The sequence below is a fragment of the Salvelinus sp. IW2-2015 genome, linkage group LG10 (genome assembly GCF_002910315.2).
Source record: "Salvelinus sp. IW2-2015 linkage group LG10, ASM291031v2, whole genome shotgun sequence".
Classification (NCBI taxonomy): domain Eukaryota; kingdom Metazoa; phylum Chordata; class Actinopteri; order Salmoniformes; family Salmonidae; genus Salvelinus; species Salvelinus sp. IW2-2015.
In genome coordinates, this window is record NC_036850.1 from 16,088,290 (window position 1) to 16,111,472 (window position 23,183).

A 23,183-nucleotide genomic window follows, 5' to 3' on the forward strand; every position below is an offset into this window, starting at 1 on the left:
GGATGACAAAAATGCAGTGTCAACCACAGTTTACAAAGAGGCTTAAGTAACCCACTGAGATAAGGCCTCTCTGTATATTTCCTCCAGACACAGGACTATATCCATGAGGCCTGAGGAAGTCCAGGGTCATAGCACTGAGTGACAAGCAATAATCCCATCAAGACAATAACCACACATGGCAATCCTCTCTGTCACAGGCTGTTTAAAACCGCCAGTGTACCCTGTGTGGTCCCAACACCTGGAGGCTGTTGTTGGGAAGTGAGTAGTCAGGATATGATCCTACATATCCCCTTTAATTAGGCAGCTTACAAGATCAACTCATTATGCAGCCTTGCAATTTTCTTTTATATTCTGTGTGTGTGTGTTAGGAGAAAGGGGTGAGGTCAGAGATCTATCCTGCTCTAGTCTACTGCATCTGAAAATCCATAAGGTTGATGTCATGGTAATGGACTTAATTAGTGCTGCTCATACATTATTGGTAAAGCTGTAGCTCCAGCCCACCCTCTGCCTGTATTCTCATGAATGCAGTTTGGAATAAAGGCTTTCAACATGTATTAGTATTACTGCTATATACAATGACTCTCTTTGACGCCAGCAAGGCCAGTTGGCTACATGGGAGTCTCCCTGGGCTCACATGGCCTGCCATTCATTCCCCAGCTCCATTCATTGGGGCATTATTGGGGAAAATAGGGTGGTGAGGTAAAGCATGTCATGGAGATGTGTCATAGCAATCTGGGCCTTACCAAGCATTGAGTGTTAGCACCATCTGGTGCTCATGTGTATCAGTCTAACTAAATGTCCCAATGTTGACACCAAGTGGACGGTAGGCTGAACTTCAGCACATGCATACAGAACATTTAACGTGCACAAATGAATTACTATCATAATAATCAATGGGTATAATTTTGTCAACACACTAGGGCTGACCACAATTATTCGACTGGTCAATCGTTTGGTCGATAGGCTGTTGGTCAACCGAGATTTGTTTTAGTCGAGCAGAAGCAAATATATGGCACACGAGACACCCGTCTTATTCGCGGCCATCTCAGTGAACTAATCCATTGCGGAGGCCGAGACTAATCCATTGCGGAGGCCGCGGGGATGGCACAGTCCAAGAAGGCGAGTGTGGCGGCACAATGCACGTCTCTCTCCATAATGCGCTCTCTCCCGCTAATTTGTGCACATTCATTGTTTCATAACTTCATTGTGTGAATCGTTTGCTTTTGATTGTTAGTGTCTATCAATTCCCCATTACATATATCACCAGTAGTCCACACACGGCTAATTCCTATAATTTCTAATCTATAATGTTTGTTTGGTTACAGTAAAGTCTTTATGCATTCAATATTATTATTATTCCAGTCTTTTACCGTTTTCACTGTCAGAGTGGACAGGTTATTTGCAGAGCGCACAACCTATGCTACACCTGTGAGAAACCAGTTTTGGTTTATTTCATTCCATTTACGAGTTGTCAATTTAGTCATTGTCTTTTGTTTGGAGCGCTCCTGTCAATGTTGAGAAAGGATGCGCACCTGATTATGCATAGAAGTAGGCCTATAGGTTACCTGGCCTGCGCGCAAATGTAGGAATATAAATGTGCCCATTTGGGGATCTGATAGTATTTCTGATCGTCTTAACGCACCACCAATAACGAGTCGTGGAGCTTCTCAAAGTAATGATTTCTTCACCTCAAACAGCAAGCAAACAGTCTGTTTTTACATCCATTGAGAATGACAATGATTCCTCAATGTATTTGAAAATTATAAATGTCATGCTCTAATCCGTCATAAAATAGGCCTACCTGATTACTTCTTATCCCTAGCACAAATAGCCTACAGCTGTGTGTCCAGAGTTCACTGGCACGGGAAACTGAGGGACCAGAATATTTTATACAATGTTGCAAGGAGCTTCAGGCTGGACTCAAGTTAATAGCTGATGCAACATTTCAAGTTCGTTACAGACAAGCCATGCGTAGCCAATGTGATTTTAAAAAAAAAATGATATTTTCTACCTGTTGGATGCATTGTTTTCATTTGTTGGCTTTGTTGGCTTTATAGGCTATTTTTACATAGTTACTTTTAGGTTTGTATCATTTTCATTTAGATTTTTGATTAACCACATGACAATGATTTTGAGATCCGAAGATATTGTTATAAATTAAATGAAACTGTTCCACAAAAATAAATTGGCATTCCACATGAGAAAGGTTGCCAACTCCTTATGTAGCCTATTGCTGGCAACTTCAGGAGAGTAATGGCAGAATCTGCAAAAGCCAGTAGGAGCGGGAGGAGGATGTTCGGGACAGGTTAAGATTTTTGTCTTCTGGCTCCCTTGAGCTTAAAGCATCAGATAAACTCTATGCATATATAGTTAATTTTATTAAAACATGGTGTGTCTATATATGGAAAAATAAACTTTAAAAATTTAGACCAATGGATTGGTTGAAAGAACATGACTTTCGGTCAACCATGATTTATATTTATATATATTTTTTTGTCAAGACAGCCCTAACACACTCCAAAGGACATAAGGGTTAACCTGTGAGCTCTTCTTCCTCACACTATGGGGCTATCTGTGAGTACACTACCTGCAAGTTTAGGGGCCATGGGATCCTCTGATACATGGACAGGGCTCTCCTTCACCTCCCCAGCCTTCTCATGCTTCTCCACAGCAGCCAGGGAGGGAGCCACTACCTCCACCACRTTCTTCACCTCCACRTASGCCTGAGGGCTTCCAGGCAGAGGCTTGGAGTTGTGGAAGAGGCTAGCCCAGGATTTGAGGGGGTTGGCAGCGGGCGCAGCCGGAGAGGCAGGCGACTTAGGCTGCTCTGCCACCGCCGGCTGGGCCTCAGAGTCTGGGGAGGAAGCAGTCTCCACTGAGGGAGCTGGGGACTGCTGCTGGGGCTGCTCCAATGCCTCAGAGGCCTCCTTGTGTCTATCTGCACTGATGCCAGCATGGGGCTCAGCCAGCCCATTAGCCACCCCACTGTCCCTAGTTTCCTCCCCTTCTTCAGTAGTAGCAGTAGCAATGGTGGCAGGGTGGCTGGCCACAGCAACAGAGGGGGGAGGAGGGGAGGTGGGGCAGGGGCTGTGCCCACCGCTGCCCAGCAGTTCAGGGCTCCCTGGAGCCATGTTCTCAGGCTGCTGCTCTGCAGTTCTGCCTCCCTCTGCCACCCCACTGCTCTGAGAGGAGGAGGAAGAAGAGGAGGAGGAGGAGGCCGCATCTTTACCATCTGATAAAGAGGCGGCTCCACTCATGAAGTCCAAAGACGATTCATCAGGGCTATCACAAGTCCTCTGATTCACAGCAGCCGACGCATCCGTCGCTGCTGCTGTAGCAACAGGGGCTGAGGTGGAAAGTTCACCCCCTGACAACGCCTTACCAACCATGTCCTGCGACCCGAGGTGAGGGCGGCTAAGAGCGTGTCCATTCACCAACCCCTTTCCAGGAGGCCCGTCCACACCCATGCCACCGCTATTGGGACCTGAGCCCTCCAAGTAGTTGTAGTATCCTGGCGGGCGCTTTTTCTTTTTTTTCTTCTCACGCTGGCCCAGGCTGCCCGGGCCCCCGTCCCCATCCTGGCAGTTCTGGTTGCTGTCCATGGCGGAGGGCTCAGAGTCTGGGCCATCAGGTCCGTCCGGGCTGTCGGGTCCGTCCAGTGAGTTGTATTGTGCTCCGTCTGGGACGTCTGCTGCCGGAGAGAGGGCTGTGGCTGTCTGCGGGACCTTCTGAGACGGCTGGCATCCCAGGATGAACTCTGGAGCCTGGGGGTTCAGAGTGCTGGACACCTTGAAGAGAGGATCCTTCACTCCCACTGGCTCCAAGTCCATCACCTCGTCCACACCAAACTCAATGCGCTGGTAGTCTTCGCCTGCAGAGGAGGATATGTCAGTCAGCTTGGGAACATAAGACACTACACTTCTGCCCTGAAGACAAAGGTTCATAAGGTTCACACAACACAAAATGCTGCTGTGACCAATTATTCATACTTACTACTTGGCCAATATCTGGCATCCAAAACAAATTTTGGCATCATGAAATACACAACAATTTACAACTTTATTAACGGTCACAAACTTAATTGAATATATCAAACATTGACCTTGAGTACTACACAAATAAATCAAGCAATGGACAGTAAGTTCAATATCGATTAGATTTAACAAGTTGCTAACATTTCAAATTGAAAGATGATAGGCAGTGAGAGAAACAGCTGAAGGTGAACATGAGGAAAACGTTAGTAAATTCAGATCATCCCAACACTGAAAAGGGTACGGCCGGGCTATATAAGACACGACTGGTCATCCATACAAACCAGCCACCGGAAACCCTAAGGGGGAATGTAAGGTATGGTTAGAGAGTACGGTCGAGATTCGCTCTTCTCTGTGGATTAGAGTGTCCTTTGTTAGTGTTTTTACCAAAGGGATTTCATTCCAGAGTCATAATGATGAATTGAGAGTGATAAACCCTAGCAAAACAAAATACCTATTGTAATTGTTAGCTTCCATATAAGACCATTACTATGCCCTTATAAGTCCAATAAAAAAGGGTTTTCTCAATCCATCCAGTTAAGTGAGGGGGTATTCAAATCAATCACAAGTCAACTTAAAGCACTGCTGCGGTGCCAATGTGTTTAATGCAATAGAGAGGAGATATTTAACGGCATCTAAGCATGCAAAGCCTCACAGATCGTACGGACAAGAATGAGAGTAAATAGGGGCAAGGTTTAGAAAGCCACCAGTTTTTAAGACCTGGGTTTGTGTGCTTCAGCAACAAGTAATAAGCACAGAGTGTCGGACCCAAAACTCACCGCAAACCTGCCGTCTCATAGACTCCGTAATGTAAGGCACAGCAGGAGTGCAGTAACTTCCTGAATAATTCATACAAATCAGAGTAAAAATCAAGTGTTATGAGCAGGGGAGGGGTATGGTTGACAGACTTTTGTAACGTGGTCGCTCCAAAATCCCTGTTCTGCAGGTATGTTTGGACATATTTTTTACAAGTAAAATCTTATATTAAAACAATGTCAATTAAGACTTCATCTGTCACTCTCTTACATGCAGTTCAGTCAGGTAGGTCTGGATCCAACTAGCACAGACGGGCGTATGTTTGACTTTGGTCATAACCATTACATCATGTGGGGGAAAGAGTGAGGTCAACCCAGAGAGCACTGGCCGGCCTCATGCGGATGACGTTCGGAATGTCTACAAGACAAACTTAAATAAATTAGAGCAATCCAGTAGACGTTCTTACCTGAAGACTGACTGACGCAGGAGACTTTGTCATTGAAGGGGGGAAGCTGTCAAAGAGCAGAGAGATGAGATTAGATTACAAATTAAAAAGACACTTTCTAGTTAAAGTAAATAATCAAACATAGCGTTAACCTCAGACCACGACTGTTGTCAGTCTGGGCCTTCCTGCGTATCAATGACTCACATATGTGTAATGTGCACTTTGGAGGGGGGTAGATGACAGTATTGGTGATAAAAACATGTTATTTTGTGCTGTCTTATATTGTTCACACTCACTAAACTGAGAACATGAGCAGTAAACCATTGTCTTCTGTGTTTTAGACAATGACAGAGTAAATAAACACACTGGGCTAAATCTATAAACTCAGCGGTTTTGGTGTTAATGAGCTTCCAAAAGGCCATTCTTAAAACCTCTTCGGGCTAGGGGCAGTATTTTCACGTTCGGGTGAAATGCGTGCCCAGAGTAAACTGCCTGCTACTCAGGCCCAGAAGCTAAGATATGCATATTATTAGTAGAATTGGATAGAAAACACTCTGACGTTTCCAAAACTGTTTGAATCATGTCTGTGAGTATAACAGAACTTATTTGGCAGGCAAAACCCCGAGGACAAACCATTCAGACATTTTGTTTTGGAGGTCACTCTCTTTTCAATGGGGTTTCATTGGGAATCCAGATTTCTAAGGGACTTTTTGCAGTTCCTGTTGCTTCCACTGGATGTCAACAGTCTTTAGAAATTGGTTGAGGTTTTTCCTTTGAGAAATGAAGAAGTAGCACTGTTCAGAACGAGGCTTGAGAGACGTGTACTCTTTGATAGAGGCGCGTGACCTGAAAAGCACTCTCCACTTTGTTTTCCTCCGGTATTGAACACAGTATATCCCGTCTTAAATTTGATCGATTATTTACGTAAAAAAATACCTAAAGTTGGATTAGGAAAGTACTTTGAAATGTTTGGACAAAGCTTACAGGTAACTTATGAGAAATTTTGTAGTCATGTTGTGCGAGTTGGAACCGGTGTTAATCTGGATCAAACGCGCCAAACAAATGGACATTTTGGATATATATCGACGGAATTAATCGAACAAAAGGACCATTTGTGATGTTTATGGGACATATTGGAGTGCCAAAAGAAGAAGCTCATCAAATGTAAGGCATGAATTATATCTTTATTTCTGCGTTTTGTGTCGCGCCTGGAGGGTTGAAATATGATTGTCTGTGTTTGTTTGCTGGGGTGCTATCCTCCGATAATAGCATCGCTTGCTTTCGCTGTAAAGCCTTTTTGAAATCTGACACGTTGGCTGGATTCAAAACAAGTGTAGCTTTAATTTTATGTATTGCATGTGTGATTTCATGAAAGTTACATTTTTATAGTAATTTATTTGAATTTGGCGCTCTGCATTTTCACTGGATTTTGGCCAGGTGGGACGCTAATTTCCCACCTATCCCAGAGAGGTTAAGAACGACCCAGTTAACATTAAGAGCCACCGGCACTCAACACTTAACACCGTAGACTATATGGTGTCAAAACAGCTATGAGCTGGAGCAAACGTATGTGAATAAATGTTTCATTCAAAACTCATTGTCTTACCTCAACATAACATCGTGGAGTCACGAAGAACTGATTGATCTCATCGGGCTGAACTCCCCGAAGATGTACTGCAGAGTGAGAAAATATATATTTACATAAAACACATATGATTCACATACTGAGGATAATCACATGCAACCTTTTAAAATCAATATATTATTCTTTAAATACTATATATATATATATATATATATATATTATATATATACATAACAGTGGGGAGAACAAGTATTTGATACACTGCCGATTTTGCAGGTTTTCCTACTTACAAAGCATGTAGAGGTCTGTAATTTTTATCATAGGTAACCTTCAACTATGAGAGACGGAATCTAAAACACAAATCCAGAAAATCACATTGTATGATTTTTAAGTAATTAATTTGCATTTTATTGCATGACATAAGTATTTGATACATCAGAAAAGCAGAACTTAATATTTGGTACAGAAACCTTTGTTTGCAATTACAGAGATCATACGTTTCCTGTAGTTCTTGACTAGGTTTGCACACACTGCAGCAGGGATTTTGGCCCACCTCCCTACAGATCTTCTCCAGATCCTTCAGGTTTCGGGGCTGTCGCTGGGCAATACGGACTTTCAGCTCCCTCCAAAGATTTTCTATTGGGTTCAGGTCTGAGAGCTGGCTAGGCCACTCCAGGACCTTGAGATGCTTCTTACGGAGCCACTCCTTAGTTGCCATGGCTGTGTGCTTCGTGTCGTTGTCATGCTGGAAGACCCATCCACGACCCATCAATGCTCTTACTGAGGGAAGGAGGTTGTTGGCCAAGATCTCGCGATACATGGCCCCATCCATCCTCCCCTCAATACGGTGCAGTCGTCCTGTCCCCTTTGCAGAAAAGCATCCCAAAGAATGATGTTTCACCTCCATGCTTCACGGTTGGGATGGTGTTCTTGGGGTTGTACTCATCCTTCTTCTTCCTCCAAACACGGCGAGTGGAGTTAGACAAAAAGCTCTATTTTTGTCTCATCAGACCACATGACCTTCTCCCATTCCTCCTCTGGATCATCCAGATGGTCATTGGCAAACTTCAGACAGGCCTGGACATGCACTGGCTTAAGCAGGGGGACCTTGCGTGCGCTGCAGGTTTTAATCCATGACGGCGTAGTGTGTTACATGGTTTTCTTTGAGACTGTGGTCCCAGCCTCTCTCAGGTCATTGACCAGATCCTGCCGTGTAGTTCTGGGCTGATCCCTCACCTTCCTCATGATCATTGATGCCCACGAGGTGAAATCTTGCATGGAGCCCAGACCGAGGGTGATTGACCGTCATCTTGAACTTCTTCCATTTTCTAAATTGCGCCAACAGTTGTTTCCTTCTCACCAAGCTGCTTGCCTATTGTCCTGTAGCCCATCCCAGCCTTGTGCAGGTCTACAATTCTATCCCTGATGTCCTTACACAGCTCTCTGGTCTTGGTCATTGTGGAGAGGTTGGAATCTGTTTGATTGTGTGTGGACAGGTGTCTTTTATACAGGTAACGAGTTCAAACAGGTGCAGTTAATACAGGTAATGAGTGGAGAACGGAGGGCTTCTTAAAGAAACTAACAGGTCTGTGAGAGCCGGAATTCTTACTGGTTGGTAGGTGATCAAATACTTATGTATGCATAAATGCAAATTAATTATTTAAAAATCATACAATGTGATTTTCTGGATTTTTGTTTTAGATTCCGTCTCTCACAGTTGAAGTGTACCTATGATAAAAATTACAGACCTCTACATGCTTTGTAAGTAGGAAAACCTGCAAAATCGGCAGTGTATCAAATACTTGTTCTCCCCACTGTATATATATATATATATATATATTACATGGTATCTTCAATATTAACATGTGTAGAAAACGTAAGTGTGAAATATTGCTCAAACATCCAAGAAACACACTTTGAAAAAAGTCCGCTTTAGCCCTCCATTTGTCTACAGAGAATTTTACAGATGAGGAGTACACCTCTTACTGATGAACTGACACAGTTGTGACAGACCCGTTGGAGGTAAGACTAGGCCTACTGGGAGAGGCCTTTCTTATCATCAGTCTGCCCAGATTGCGCCATAGGTTTGGGTAAAAGTAAGGGACAACATGGAAAAGTGACGAGTCATGCAGCATTAGAATGGCAAAATGGCTCCCGGCAGCCCACTTCCCAGAGAACTGAGCCAAATGGAGAGACCCGACTCACTGGCTTCAGCCAATATGTAGCACATTCTAAGGTGGGAATAATGTACATAAATAAAAAAGCCTACATGACAAAGTGTATGTGATATGCATATTGGCTACAGCCTCATGTCCAAACCGATGTTGACATGGAGGCGCCAGAAAATGTAGCCAAACTTTAATGAGAATTACATAAATATAGGCTAAACACCAGTCATGTTTGACAAATATAATGAAGGATAATTAACATTAACGTCTGAAGGCTTGATTCTGTCGACATAGTCAAAGCACTTCGTTCAGATCAAATGGTCACAAGACAGGAGAGTGAAGGATCGTGCATGTTGCGCACTGCACATCACCCACCTTGAATCTGAGCGGAGGTGGCCAACATTTTGAAACGATTTAATAATTAACGGTCTTTTTTATTGAGCTTATAATATGAAGAAATAAAAATTGATCAACATTTTAAGCAAAACTGTCTTATCAGATTACAAAAAAGTTTCTGCCTCATTGTTTATTTTTATTTTTTATCTGCAGTGGTTATGAATTTTGGATCTGTCCCAGAGTGTTTTAAACTGTAGACATACTAAAGTACAAGGTTGTCATTTTAATGTTGCAGTAATTTATAGGCTACCAAAAGGTGGCCAAACATCCTTCAGGAAAGCCTTAAAGGAGCAGTGTTTATTTTGAGACAGATATGCAGTCGTCAATAAGGAGATTGCAGCCAACATTGCCGTCTGATTCTCTTTTCTATGGTAAAAAAAAATACAGTAATGCATTATATTTTGCAAAGTGGTTCCTTGTAACATACAACGATGTAAAAATGGTGTTAGACCATTTTTCTATTTTTGGACAAGTGACATGTGGTTTTGGACAAGTGACAAAAAAAAGTTTCTGTCAAGCCCTGTCCAGGGATTACTCCTTCTAGCTGCACCTTTTACACAAGGTTCCACACTAATGTGATTAACTTCTTTGGGAACGGTATTGAGTAGCTTGGATGAATAAGGTGCCCAGAGTAAACTGCCTGCTACTCAGGCCCAGAAGCTAGAATATGCATATAATTAGTAGATTTGGATAGAAAACACTCTAAAGTTTCCAAAACTGTTAAAATAATTTMTGTGAGTATAACAGAACTCATATGGAAGACAAAAACCTGAGAGAAAAATTCAACCAGGAAGTGGGAAATCTGAGGTTTTTCGTTTTTTTAAGTGATTGCCTATCCAATATACAGTGTAAATGGGGTCAGATTGTATTTCATAAGGCTTCCACTAGATGTCAACAGTCTTTAGAACATTGTTTCAGGCTTCTACTATGAAAGGGGAGAGAATAAGAGCTGTTTGAACAAGGCGCATGAGCGCGAGCTCCGTTCCCTTTAATTTCTAAAGACAAAGGAATTGTCCGGTTGGAATATTATTGAAGGTTTATGATAAAAACATCCCTAAGATTGATTATATACATCGTTTTACATGTTTCTATGAACTGTAATGCAACTTTTTAAAACTTTTCGTCTGGACTGCCTGCGCCTTGTGCATTTGGATTACTGGACTAAACGCGCGAACAAAAAGGAGGTATTTGGACATAAAGATGAACTTTATCGAACAAAACGAACATTTATTGTCTAACATGGAGACCTGGGAGTGCCATCAGATGAAGATTATCAAAGGTAAGTGATTAATTTTAACGCTATTTCTGACTTTTGTGACACCTCTCCTTGGTTGGAAATGGCTGTATGTTTTTCTGTGGCTAGGCGCTGACCTAACATAATCACAAAGTGTGCTTTCGCCGTAAAGCCTTTTTGAAATCAGACACTGTGGCTGGATTAACAAGAAGTTTATCTTTAAAATGGTGTATAATACATGTATGTTTGAGGAATTTTAATTATGAGATTTCTGTTGTTTGAATTTAGCGCCCTGCAATTTCACTGGCTGTTGGCGAGGTGGGACGCTACCGTCCCACATATCCCAGAGAGGTTAAGCAAATTGAGTTGAGTACTGGCAACAATTTTCACACAACCAAATTCCCCATATTAATAATTGGAAGCGGGGTGGTCATTCTTATTGTTTGCAGAACCATGCGGAAATAAGAAGTCAATTTTGTTAATTTTCAATGACCCACATCTGAGGTTTCAAATACTCATAAATATAGGAATCTACAAATTTCACACATACACACCAAACCCTTCTGCCATCATCAATCAGTTTGTAACCCAATTGGACCAAGGCCAATCAATGTGTGTTCATCTAAACGGGAATCTTTAGGGAAGGCATTAAAATGTCGGTACAAACCTGACAAGGCAATCCCCCTCCAGACCAGACACTAACAGTGGGATAGTACTCTAGCCAGCCACGTGCTGGCCACGGCTATACACTACTTTGTAAAAATAACCTGCCTTCCCCATGCTGGCTATAATTATCTTAATCCCAGTCGCACTGCGCAATTGAAGGTCTCTTGCACTTGCTGCACAGTGGGGTGAATTGGTCCTTCAATCGCCTGGCGACTTTTTTTGGTTTGGCTCATTACAGAATAGCAGGGGCCAAAAACATATCTGCATAACATTACAGCCTGAAAATACATTCTTGAAGTCTTTCATTAGGCAAGAAATAAAAAATTATTTCTAAACAAAACAAGTGTTGGTGGTGCATGGTGAGGGGAAGGTGTCCAATGATATGGAGCAGTAAAGAAAAAAGTTGAAACAAGCTTGCTAACCACACAGAATCCTCCCAGCGGATTTAACTGTGGGACATGAAAAGGGAGGCACAGAGAAAAGAAAGTGCAGTTCAAGCATATGTAACTCTTTGCAAATGAGGGCCCAACATTGCTGAAATGGCACTACAAGCGATAAACAGCCAGCTATAATCCAACGGCCTCAGGACAGCTAATACAATCACAACAGAAAGAATGTCCCTTTGCCTCTTTCTACAGGCGTGCCACACGTACCACACTAAGCTTCCCTCGCTGTTCGTTTGGATTGAGGATTACCACAAAATGGCCATCTGTATTACTTCAACATGCTCCAGTGAGACAGCGTGCACCCACACACACTTTTAATGAATGTGGTTACAGATCAGGGAGCAGGGGGTGGGGCTTACATTCTAAGGTGGGATCCATATGAAATATAAAGCACAATGATGACATTGTCGCTGATAAAAGGAGCTAAACTAGAGAAACTGAACACATGCTCATTTCTAATGTTAGTATACTTTACGTCAATAGAGTAGAATGATAATCATATATTGCAGATAGCATTCAATGAGGCTTCTGCTTAACAATGAACAAAAACACATCCAAAGTTTGCTTTATGAGGAAGACAGCTTTAAGGAACTGGGTGGCTTAGAGGAGTGGGGGTGTATTAGAACATATGTCAAACAAGAGCCAGTCACACAAGATGTCCCACTGGAATTTCAAGTTACCAGACACTACCAACTCCCACCTGAGGCATAGAATAACAATCCACAACCCCCTATACCTAAAAGGACTGGGACTCCCTCATCACTACTACCCAGTGTTCCCTATTGGACTGGGACTCAGCCAGCCCGGCCTCACAAATTGGAATGCAAAGAGTCACTATTAGCAAACTTGGCATACCATGAATATGCAACACTACAAATAAGGTCAAACACGTTTTGAATAAACCGATGATGCATGCCGGGGCTTGCGTATTACATTCTTATGAAGAAAAGTTAAGTATGATGAGTGCAAGTGATGCCCAAGAACTGATGCCCAAGAACTGAAAAAACGTTAACTAGACACTGAGCAGAGAAATGACAGAGAAGAACACTATAATTTATTCACGTAGGAGACACTTTAATACAGGGCGATGACATTCAAACACTACCAACAGCTGATTGGATTCTCTGAGGCCATGGTGTTGCAGGACCTTTCAAGGGTAAGACAAATGGGAGGCAACTCTGCTCTCTAAACACTGCTCCAACCTGCTGTTCAGGAAAATACCTAACCAGCCAGGCAACTCTGAGCCTCATGATCCATTTCCATAATTTTGAATCAGGAGCTCACCATTCAAAAAAATAAAGGCCACCAACATATCAGATCATGCTTGGAAATTAACCATATCCCATTCCGTAGTTTTTTTTTTTTTTTTTACTTTAACACACATTTGTCATGTGACATTAAGACAATCCACCATTCCCAAATCCATGCTGTTCACCAACTGATGAAACTGTGAAAAACTAAAATATGGGCAAATACACAGTACAATADACTTAGGTAGAAACTATACAGGCCCATGAACCATTTTATGCTTGACGTCCACAATACGTGGAAACATTTACTCAGCTGAAGATTCCTAGCACTCATTTACGAACTTAGAAAATGTTGTGATGACTTTGGTACGCAACTCTCAGACAACCCACTGCTGTGGTGTGGAACGGTGTCCAAAAGCTACCATTCCTCTACCCTTTGCTTCAATCGAGCAACCCTGAGTCATAAAGCAAAGATGTGGCTTCTGCTGCTCCTTGTGCACAACCCATACATTGCAGGTACATTCAATTCTCTGCAATGGGCATTGTCATTCAATCAATTTTCTTCTATGCCTTGAGACATTTTATAGTGTAAAATGTAATTTTACTGTGAATCATAAAATGAGTGTCTCCCTTATGTGCATTCAATGCCACTTCGCTAAATCCCTGATACCAGAGCCTTATATTAAGAATATAAAATGGTAGTGCAGTGGACACATGACCTCAGGTGCAAAAACAACCCTCTCAGAATGACTCAGAACAAAACTACCTCCCTTAGATCAATGGTTTACTATTTAGCCCTTCAGTGAGATATACACGGTTTCACACATGCACCTAATCTTCAACCCCTAGCCAGCCAGCTATCTTACGTTCACCAGCCCTGGTGGGGTGGACACTATGGCACAATGGGAATTTGACATCTAGCTTAGGCCGACTCTGTATTGATGTAATTGTTGATGGGCAAGCATGCTAGCTAGGTAGTAAGCTAGTTATGAAGCTTGGCCATCGCTATAAACCATAATTGTTGAAAATAGTTGAGTAGGATTAAAAACACTTAGTAGTTAGACAAACATGGACCTTGACAGATTACTAATAGTACATTTCTTGTTGGCCTAACTAGTTAGCTAGTATTCACACCCCTTGACTTTTTCCTCATTTTGTTGTGTTACAAAAACGGGATTAAAACTGATTTGTCATTTTTTGTAAACGATCGACACAAAATACTCTGTCAAAGTGGAAGAAAAATGTGAACATTTGTAAAACATATTGATTAGATAAGTATTCAACACCCTAAGTCAATGCATGTTACAACAGTGTTCTCCAACCCTGTTCCTGGAAAGCTACCGTCCTGAAAATTCACTCCAACCCTAATCTAGCACACCTGATTCTAATAATTATCTGGTTGATAAGATTAATCAAATTAGTTTCAACTGGGGTTGGAGTGAAAACTTACTGGAAGTTAGCTCTCCAGGAAAAGAGACTTCTGTGTTAGAATCACCTTTGGCAGCAATTACAGCTGCAAGCATTTCTGGGTAAGTGTAAAAGCTTTCCACACATGGATTGTGCAATATATGCCCATTATTCTTTTCAAAATGGTTGTTGATCATTGCTAGAAAACCATTTTCAGGTCTTGCCATAGTATTTCAAGCCGATTTAAGTCAAAACTAACTCAGCCACTCAGGAACATTCACTGTCTTCTTGGTAGGCAATATAGATTTGGCTTTGAGTTTTAGGTTATTGTCCTGCTGAAAGGTGAATTAATCTCCCAGTGTCTGGTGGAAAGCAGACTGAATCAGGTTTTCCTCTAGGATATTGCCTGTGCTTAGATACATTCTGTTTCTTTCTTATCCTGAAAAACTCCCCAGTTCTAAATGATTACAAGCATACCCATAACATGATAGTCACCACTATGCTTGAAAATATAGAGTGGTACTCGGATATATATTATTTGATTTGCCCCAAACATAACACTTTGCATTGAGGATGGAAAGTGAATTGCTTTGCCACATTTTTTGTAGTATTACTTCAGTGCCTTGTTGAAAACAGGATGCATGTTTTGGAATATTTTTTATTCTGTACAGGCTTCCTTGTTTTCAGTCTGTCAGTAAGGTTAGTATTGTGGAGTAACTACAATGTTGATCCATCCTCAGTTGTCTATCACAGCCATTAAATTCTGTTTTAAAGTCACCATGGTAAAATCCCTGAGCAGTTTCCTTCTTCTCCGGCAACTGAGTTAGGACGACTGTATCTTTGCAGTGACTGGGTGTATTGATACAACAGCCAAAGTGTAATAATAACTTCACCATACTTGACTCAAGACACTTCAGCTTTTCATTTAATGAATGTAAAAACATAGTTCCACTTTGACATTATGGGGTATTGTGTGTAGGCCAGTGACAAATCTCAATAAATGTTATATTCAGGCTGTAACAACAAAATGCTGAACAAGTCAAGCGGTGTAAATACTTTCTGAAGACACTGTATATCATACTCTCACATTTGAAACGTCTGCCATTCCTTGCATTGTAAACCAGGAGTTCTGAAACTTTTTGCAGCCGGGGACCCCTTTTGTGACAGTAAATTCATGTGGGACTCCCTCATAATCAGAACACAACTCCAATTTGATCAAAAATAGCTCACTGAGTTTTATTAAGACTTCGGTATTGCATGGTCAGATGAAACATGTCTTGGGCCCTGGGAAGGAACATTTTTAAAGGGCCGTCTCTTGGCATCAAAGAGAATTGATACCAGGTGCATACCACTGCATACCACCCTGCATACCACTGCTGGCTTGCTTCTGAAGCTAAGCAGGGTTGGTCCTGGTCAGTCCCTGGATGGGAGACCAGGTGCTGCTGGAAGTGGTGTTGGAGGGCCAGTAGGAGGCACTCTTTCCTCTGGTCTAAACAAAGATCCCAATGCCCCAGGGCMGTGATTGGGGACACTGCTCTGTGTAGGGTGCCGTCTTTCSGATGGGACGTTAAACGGGTGTCCTGACTCTCTGAGGTCATTAAAGATCCCATGGCACTTATCGTAAGAGTAGGGGTGTTAACCCCGGTGTCCTGGCTAAATTCCCAATCTGGCCCTCAACCATCACGGTCACCTAATAATCCCCAGTATACAATTGGCTCATTCATCCCCCTCCTCTCCCCTGTAACTATTCCCCAGGTCGTTGCTGCAAATGAGAACGTGTTCTCAGTCAACTTACCTGGTAAAATAAAAAAAATAAAAAAATAAAAATGTGTTAGTTTAAGCTAATTTCCAGCAATCAACATATTGTGTCATGTGCCAGAGATGTTTGTTGTTGCAGCTTGAACATGCGCAAAACCATGTAAACAAGAGCAGGAGCGTGGCAAGTATACATGCGTCGCGTGCATGTAAATGCATTGTGTTCATGCGAGAAATCTAACACTACCAGCACTTTGAAAAGTTGGTTTAATAATAATTTGTGGATATATTATAGTTTCATTCCTGCCCACGCAGACAACTGGTAGAGTAGGTTCAAATTGTATTTTATTGGACATTCCAGCTTGTAAATAGATGACCATTTCCATAATTAATAACAGCTGTTCCATAGGTTGGTGGATTTTGAAATTCACCAGTCTGGTCCCCAGCAGGCAAGCTAGCTACATGGATGTATACAGCCATATCTAGCTAGTTGACTAATGTTATTATACCTGGACAGAAGATATAGCTAGCTACCTTTCAATGTAGGATAGATAGCTAGTTAGTAGTTAGACTTCAGGCCGTGACAAGTCATTACATCTAAACAGATCATGGAAGTCTGTCCACATGAGTCAGCTTCCCTTGAAAGAAGCACAACTAGCTACGTGCTCTAAAGGGGACAATGCGCAAGTTCCGAACCGTTTGCAGAATCCCGAATGGTTCAGATTCGAAAATCTACCTAACCCGCCTCTGATCAGGCCCACTGTAGCTAGTAGCTATGTCATTAGCCACACCACCTGCGTCCGCACGAACTCTGGCTAGTTATCCAGCTAGCTATATTAAACTAGGTAGTTAGCTGGCCAGACAAATCAATTACAAAGTTTACGTTTGACCATATACAATTGTATTAATACCTTGCTTATAACTCGTCGGCACTTTTACTATTCACTCATATCTAAATGCTAAGCTAGCTAACAAACAGTTATGAAAATCAAACAGGCCTGTCGCATCAGCCAAAGCAGGTGGGCCATGCACATACACGCAGCAATTTAACAACTACAAATTGTCAACGGAAAATTACACCTGTTGGGAGTCTTTTGAATGTGGCATTTTCTCAACACAACGTGCACACACGATTTTTGCCAATTTTTAGATTCAGCTAACCCTACTTCGAGTACTGTTCGCTAATTTGAATGGAGGCTCCTCGGGCCTGTACCATGCTCGTGTTTCAATGGGGAAATAGGCTATTTAGGGCAGCATTAGCAAGCAATTTCATCACACTTTTCACCACTATATTCGGCCAAGAAACATCTACAAATGTAACATTATTTAAGACTACTTTTACATTAATCTTATGTCAATGTGAAACAGTTAAAAATCCTAGACGTATCAGCAGCGTGAAGAATTCTAACGTTACCTGGTTAACGTTACTCTGAGAAGCCATGCTCCCTGTGAGATTCTCTTTTCCAATCAGAAGATGGACGTTCTCCGGGGAAGGTGTTAGTTTTTTTTGTAATAATTATTACAAAAGACGGCCTATTTTGACATCTTTTTCATTTTCTCGACAATGGACTGACATTTGTATTTTTAGGTTGTTTTATTGCTCCATCATATCACGCTGCTTCCCCCGCCGTCGCCGCCATTTCTGTCTCGCCTCCTTGCTTCTGGCCTGCGCGCGCCGCGGATGGCTAGTGTGCTCTGGGAACGCGTGCGTTTACGTCCGGGTAGGAGGGTATAGTAGTGAACGTTTGACAGCTTGAGTAGGAGCTTAAAGAGCTGTCAGCTATATATTATTTAGGACAGACCGATTGTGTTGTTATAACTAAGATTTACTGCTATTTCAACATTCCATCCATGCACATTTGTAAATAATAATAATAATAAAATAAAAAATTAGAGGGGAAATGGGGGGGGGGGGGAATTACAAAGGAAAAAGGAAACACCTCTTCCCACTACTTTGGCACCAACCGAGCCGTCGGCCTGGGAACCTGGAACCCTTTCTCTTAAAACCACCTGTAGTTATTCTGCACTAAAATCTAACACACAAAAACGTCTCTGCTGCAGCTACTACAAATTCAATCTCCTGTGATTTACTCTCCATCTGTGCGGCTGTTATGACCATAGCAATAAACGCCTAGAAGCCAACCTTACTAAAGCTTAAACTGTTCAAATCCCTACTACTCACAGGGATAGCTCCCGAGTGGCGCAGGTGGTCTAAAATACTGCGTCACTGCAGCAGTACCTGATTCAAATCCAGGCTACATCACATCTGGCCGTGATTGGGAGTCCCAATAGTGACGCACAATGGGCCCAGCGTTGGCCGGGGTAGGCCGTCATTGTAAATAATAATTTGTTCTTAACTGACTTGCCTAGTTATTAAATAAAGGTTAAATAAAAAATAAATACATTAAAATACTCTCAGGCTCCCTCACCATTTGCCCACCATCCTATCTTTTACTTTCATCACCGCATAAGACACTTGCTGCGCTGCTCTCACCCAGGAACAGTTAACCTGTCTCACTTGCACAGGACATGTCTGATCCCCAGCAACATGGCCACTTCCTCAATTGAAACACCACTTTTTCCACCGACACTACACACCCCTTTGTCCCATGCCCTCGGAATGCTGCTTTGGTAGTAGGGGTGGAGTTCTATAGGGCGTACAGGTGAGAGGGAGGAGCTTGGAAACGAAAGAAGTGCCACGATACCGGAAAAGTAAAAGACGTAAAGAATACAATCATTCGCACAAATGAATCCAGATAAGAACCAGAATTAAGAGGTATTGTTAATTTCTTTATTCTATATTCATGAATTCGTTATGTCAATGTTTGGTTCGCTTCAACAAACAGCATACCTGTGAGCCTTATCATTCGTCACAGGTACCATGAAAATGCATGTATTTCTTTTTTATCTTCATCAATTATACTAACAAACGTTATTGCCTCTTGCCTACTGCCCTCGAGTCACAACCTGGTCTCAGAGCATTTCGTATTATTCTGTACGTAAATCCGAGACACACCAGTTATGTTATGTTTCGTATGGTATTAATTTGTGGATGTCCATTTCGTATGATATGTTATGACCTTTGGGTTGCTAGACGCTCACGTTATACTTTCGGTTTTGCCATAAGTAACAATCTGTTTTATGTAACTATACTAAACGTCATACTAAATGGAGTACCTCAGATTTACGTACAGAATAATACGAAATGCTCAGAGACCAGGTTGCGAGTCATTGTCAGCATTTTTGTTTGACGTTTTTCAATGTGTATTCAGTTATGTGCAGAATCATCACAGTATCATTAGAGTTGGGTCTGACAGTGACCCGCATCCAGGGCGGTTCTTACCTGACCAGGTTGGAACCATCCAGGGAAAACACCCCCAAAACCTGCCCCGCTTTCATTTGGCTCCTGGATGCGTCTCTTCCTATTGGCTCCAGGCTGCTTCCTCATTCTATGGTTCGCAGTGAGTCATGGGAAATGCTTCACACTGGGCAGCTGTATCACAGTGTCGCCGGACGGTACTACACCCCGTAGAATGACGAATTAGCCAAGAGACAATAAAAAGATAAGCATCCAGGAGCCAATTGAAAGAAAGGGTGGGTTTTTGGCGGGTTTCTCCTGGGCAGTTTTTGCCTGGTAAGGTAAGAACCGCCCAGGACGTGGGTCACAGTCAGACTATATTGTATAATTCGGGTTTCATCCCTGCCCCAGGACTTCTCTAGTGTAAAGGTGTATGACACCTTTACACTAATACTCAATTGATCGTGGCAATGTTCATTCTAATAATTTTTCAGAGAAGTGGCCAAGAGACCAGACAATGCCAGAGAGGAGCAGATACCTGGAGAGGGATGAACAACAGCAGGGAGAGGGACCGCACTCATGACAGAGGAAGCTCCTCACATGAAGAGAGAGACCGGGAAAGGCAAAGAGAGAGAGAGCGGCAGAATGGATGAGAGATACAGGGATGAGAAGGGCTCTGGAGATGACAGGAGGGACAGAGAGAAGGACTACTCTGACCGACAGCGGGATATGACACCCCACTCTCACAAGGACCCACCACCTGACCACAGAGGCAGTAGTCAACAAGGACAACAGAGAGCGTAAGAGACCATCTGACTGTCACAGAGTTGCTTCCACTGTTACCATCCTGGGCATTGGCAATTCCACAGTAACAGAATGATGCAGAAACTCAGATTTTTCACTTTAGAATATATGCAAAACCAAAAACAATCATTGTAAAATCATAACAAACCATACTGTACAACTCTATGCACAAGGATTACTTAATTTCTACTTAATTTTTTATTTTTACAAAAACACATTTACAGTTTGTGCTGTCAGTCTGTTACCAAACTTTGCATCTGCACTGTTCTTCAAGTAAATGTGTTTTTGTCCAACGCAGCCATTTTTAGCTCAATATCAAATTTCTGTGTAACAATTTACACGTTTCCATCTGTGGGGAAATACTATCAGGCTCTGTACAACCTCAGATATGCCTTAACAACAAGCCATGTGTAAATTAAAGAACAAACAGCAACAACTTACACCTGAAATGTTGTGGTAGAATTGTTTGTGCGTGAATCTCGCTGGTATGGTGTAGTAGGCGTTGTTTTGTTTGATTGGTTCCTAGTGAATAAATCCCAGGACCAAACAGAACCAACTGGGGAGGGACCTAGCTGAATTTGTGCAATAGAAACTCTTGTTTTTGTTGGGCGTAAACGATGGTCGTTGCGAAATGTTTTGGACTAATTATTACACCCCTGTAGTAGGAATGTAGTTGGGTAGGTTACGAATGACCTAACCAACCACATGACCAGGCCTCCCCGAGGGTACAGGGTCTTTGAGGGGATTTGAGTTTTGTATTATATCTGTATTACTCAACGTTGAGGAGTTTTTGTATTTGGTTTCTTTCTCCAAATTGGTTGTTCATCCATGATGTATGTTTAATTCACACTATGGCATACTGTATGTTCTGAGGTGGAATTTCCACTGAAATTAACCATCACTCCATTAGGCAGTGTTGGTTGAACTCGGATCAACCTCAATTTAGCTGCATAATCCTCCCTCTCTTGTGAAATGTATAACTTGACCTTCAACTCAGCTCGCTTTCTCCCCGAGACTCTTACTGTATGATAAATAATGAATTTAGCTATTCTTTATCTGTTCTATGCCAGATAATAGAGATCTTTGTAAACCTGCTGATAGTCATCTGCTCGGGAGTGTCCTACAGTAACTCCGGGTGTTACCGGGGTCTCTACCAGTACTATTATGGAGGAGGACAGGGTCAAGGAGCTGCTCAAGCTGCCTCCATACATCTTCAGCATGGCCTGTGGAGGGGCTCTGATGGTTTATGCCTGCATGGCTTTGGGGGTCCTGAGAGTCCCTGTGCTGCTGGGTGAGGCCCTGGTGAACCTCCTGATCGGCCTGGGCTACATCCCTGCCCTGGCCTTCTACTTCATCAAGCTGCAGGAGACCTACGACAACCCCATCTGTACGGAGAGGGAAGCGCTCTACAAGAGCAAAGGGCACCAGGGCTTTGCGTGTGCACTCAATGGAGCAGACATCGCTGGAGGCCTCTTCGGGTGCTTGGAGTCACTGATTTCATCTTCGGATGGTCTTGGCCATCCGTGCTTTCAGGGCAGTGCGTGAGATGAAGAGACAGAGAGCAATGGAAGATGGTAACTTATAACAGGTTTGCTCACCCCCACTGTGAATATAAAGGATACAAATCTAGGGTTGAGGTCAAACAGCTATAAATATTAGTGCATTTTATATGAACTGTGATTGATTTTTTTTWAAGTGTTGAACTGTACAAAGAGCAATTTTGTTCTGATACGTTTTAAAAACGTGCACACTTGTTTTACTAAATGTTACAGATGTGAGACATCTACAGTGTCAAATCTTAAACAGATGTATTTCTCTTACTCATGAACCCTCTTGCCAAGAATATCTTCATTTTACCTTGAAGAATAGTTATTGTCTGTGGGACTGAAAACAAATCTTTATTGGTGTAGAGTAAAGAGATCAGGGGTATATTCATTCCGCCGATTCTGTTGCTTAACGGAAGTGATCTACCTGAATTGATCCAATAAAGATCTCGTTTTTCTTCCATTTGGTTCTGAAATGGTTTCTGTAATGCAGCTCAGAAGCAAATCCATGGTGTTTCTGAGGACAGTGTCTGGCCAACGCTATCATCAGAAAGACATAGGGGAACAGAAGGTAGGGAAATGATAGAAATGCACCAAGGCCCAGGTTTTTCACAGTATAAATTTTTATTGCTACTTGGCTGAAAGTTAATTAAAAATACAGCTTTTCTGCTCAAAACTAGTCATAGCAGCATCTCAAATGAAATAATAAACCATTGCCCACTCAATTTTAAGGAGTGCAAAAGTGCTCATGGTTAGTTCTTTTCCTAAATGATAAAACACAAGGTATCTTCAAACTATTTACATCAAATATTTAACAGAATTAAAATGTAGCAGTTTTCTGCATGCTAAAATATAAACAAAAATATTAGATATGCTCCAGATATTCAAAACAATGCCTTGGCTTACAAACATATTGTTAACATTTTGTACAAAGTAATCACATATATGCACTGTATATATTTTATATATGGCATGCTTCAGACATTAAATACATTAATTAGTATCTTAAATAAAAATACAATAATCTGTGACGGTATACTATCCCTTTATTCTAGATTCTGTAGTGGAGAAGGACCTATACATTTGCATGGAACAATGTACAAAAATAAACCTCAGCTTCTTGCCATTGAGAGAAAATATTCAAGCATCTCTAGAAAAGAATGTACAGAAAGAAAGGTGAGATCAAACCATGTTTACTTTGGTCACATGTTACACAATTGAAACGTCCTCAATATCAGATTCTTTCCAGAGTTCACCATAATCATTTAACAGAATGGAGATTCATTCTGTTAAATATAATAGCAACACATGCATGCACGTGTGCATACTTTCTCACTCAGACCGCAATGACAAACAGGCAGCATGTTCTCCCTCTGAGAAGAGAAATAAAACCTATAA

General features: G+C 42.0%; 2 protein-coding genes across 5 annotated transcripts in view; one reads left to right on the forward strand and one right to left on the reverse strand.

The window, feature by feature from the left end:
* Window positions 1-19,561, reverse strand: part of LOC111969371 (ubiquitin carboxyl-terminal hydrolase 10) — a 37,923-nt gene extending 18,362 nt beyond the window's left edge. Inside the window, exons 1-5 of one of the 4 annotated variants that reach the window (XM_023995456.2) lie at window positions 19,483-19,561; window positions 6,839-6,906; window positions 5,254-5,299; window positions 4,811-4,870; window positions 2,588-3,871 (exon numbers count right to left, since the gene is read on the reverse strand). In XM_023995456.2, the coding sequence (XP_023851224.1) occupies window positions 2,588-3,871; window positions 4,811-4,870; window positions 5,254-5,299; window positions 6,839-6,906; window positions 19,483-19,501 (1,477 nt within the window). In that variant the 5' untranslated portion in view covers window positions 19,502-19,561. Of the gene's footprint in view, window positions 1-2,587; window positions 3,872-4,810; window positions 4,871-5,253; window positions 5,300-6,838; window positions 6,907-17,553; window positions 17,821-19,482 lie in introns of those variants that run through there. The other 3 variants (XM_070445416.1, XM_023995457.2, XM_070445417.1) reach the window with 3 other exon arrangements.
* LOC111969372 (MARVEL domain-containing protein 3) lies at window positions 14,425-22,248 on the forward strand. Its single transcript, XM_070445418.1, has 3 exons — window positions 14,425-14,506; window positions 18,775-18,915; window positions 19,932-22,248. Exon 3 carries the CDS (start codon window positions 21,406-21,408, stop codon window positions 21,784-21,786), a length of 381 nt encoding a protein of 126 aa, XP_070301519.1. The 5' UTR covers window positions 14,425-14,506; window positions 18,775-18,915; window positions 19,932-21,405; the 3' UTR covers window positions 21,787-22,248.
* The last annotated feature ends 935 nt before the right edge of the window (window positions 22,249-23,183 follow it).

What these genes read in the sequence shown, in the direction of transcription:
- LOC111969372 (XM_070445418.1), top strand. Translation starts at nt 21,406, where the DNA reads ATGGAGGAGGACAGGGTCAAGGAGCTGCTCAAGCTGCCTCCATACATC.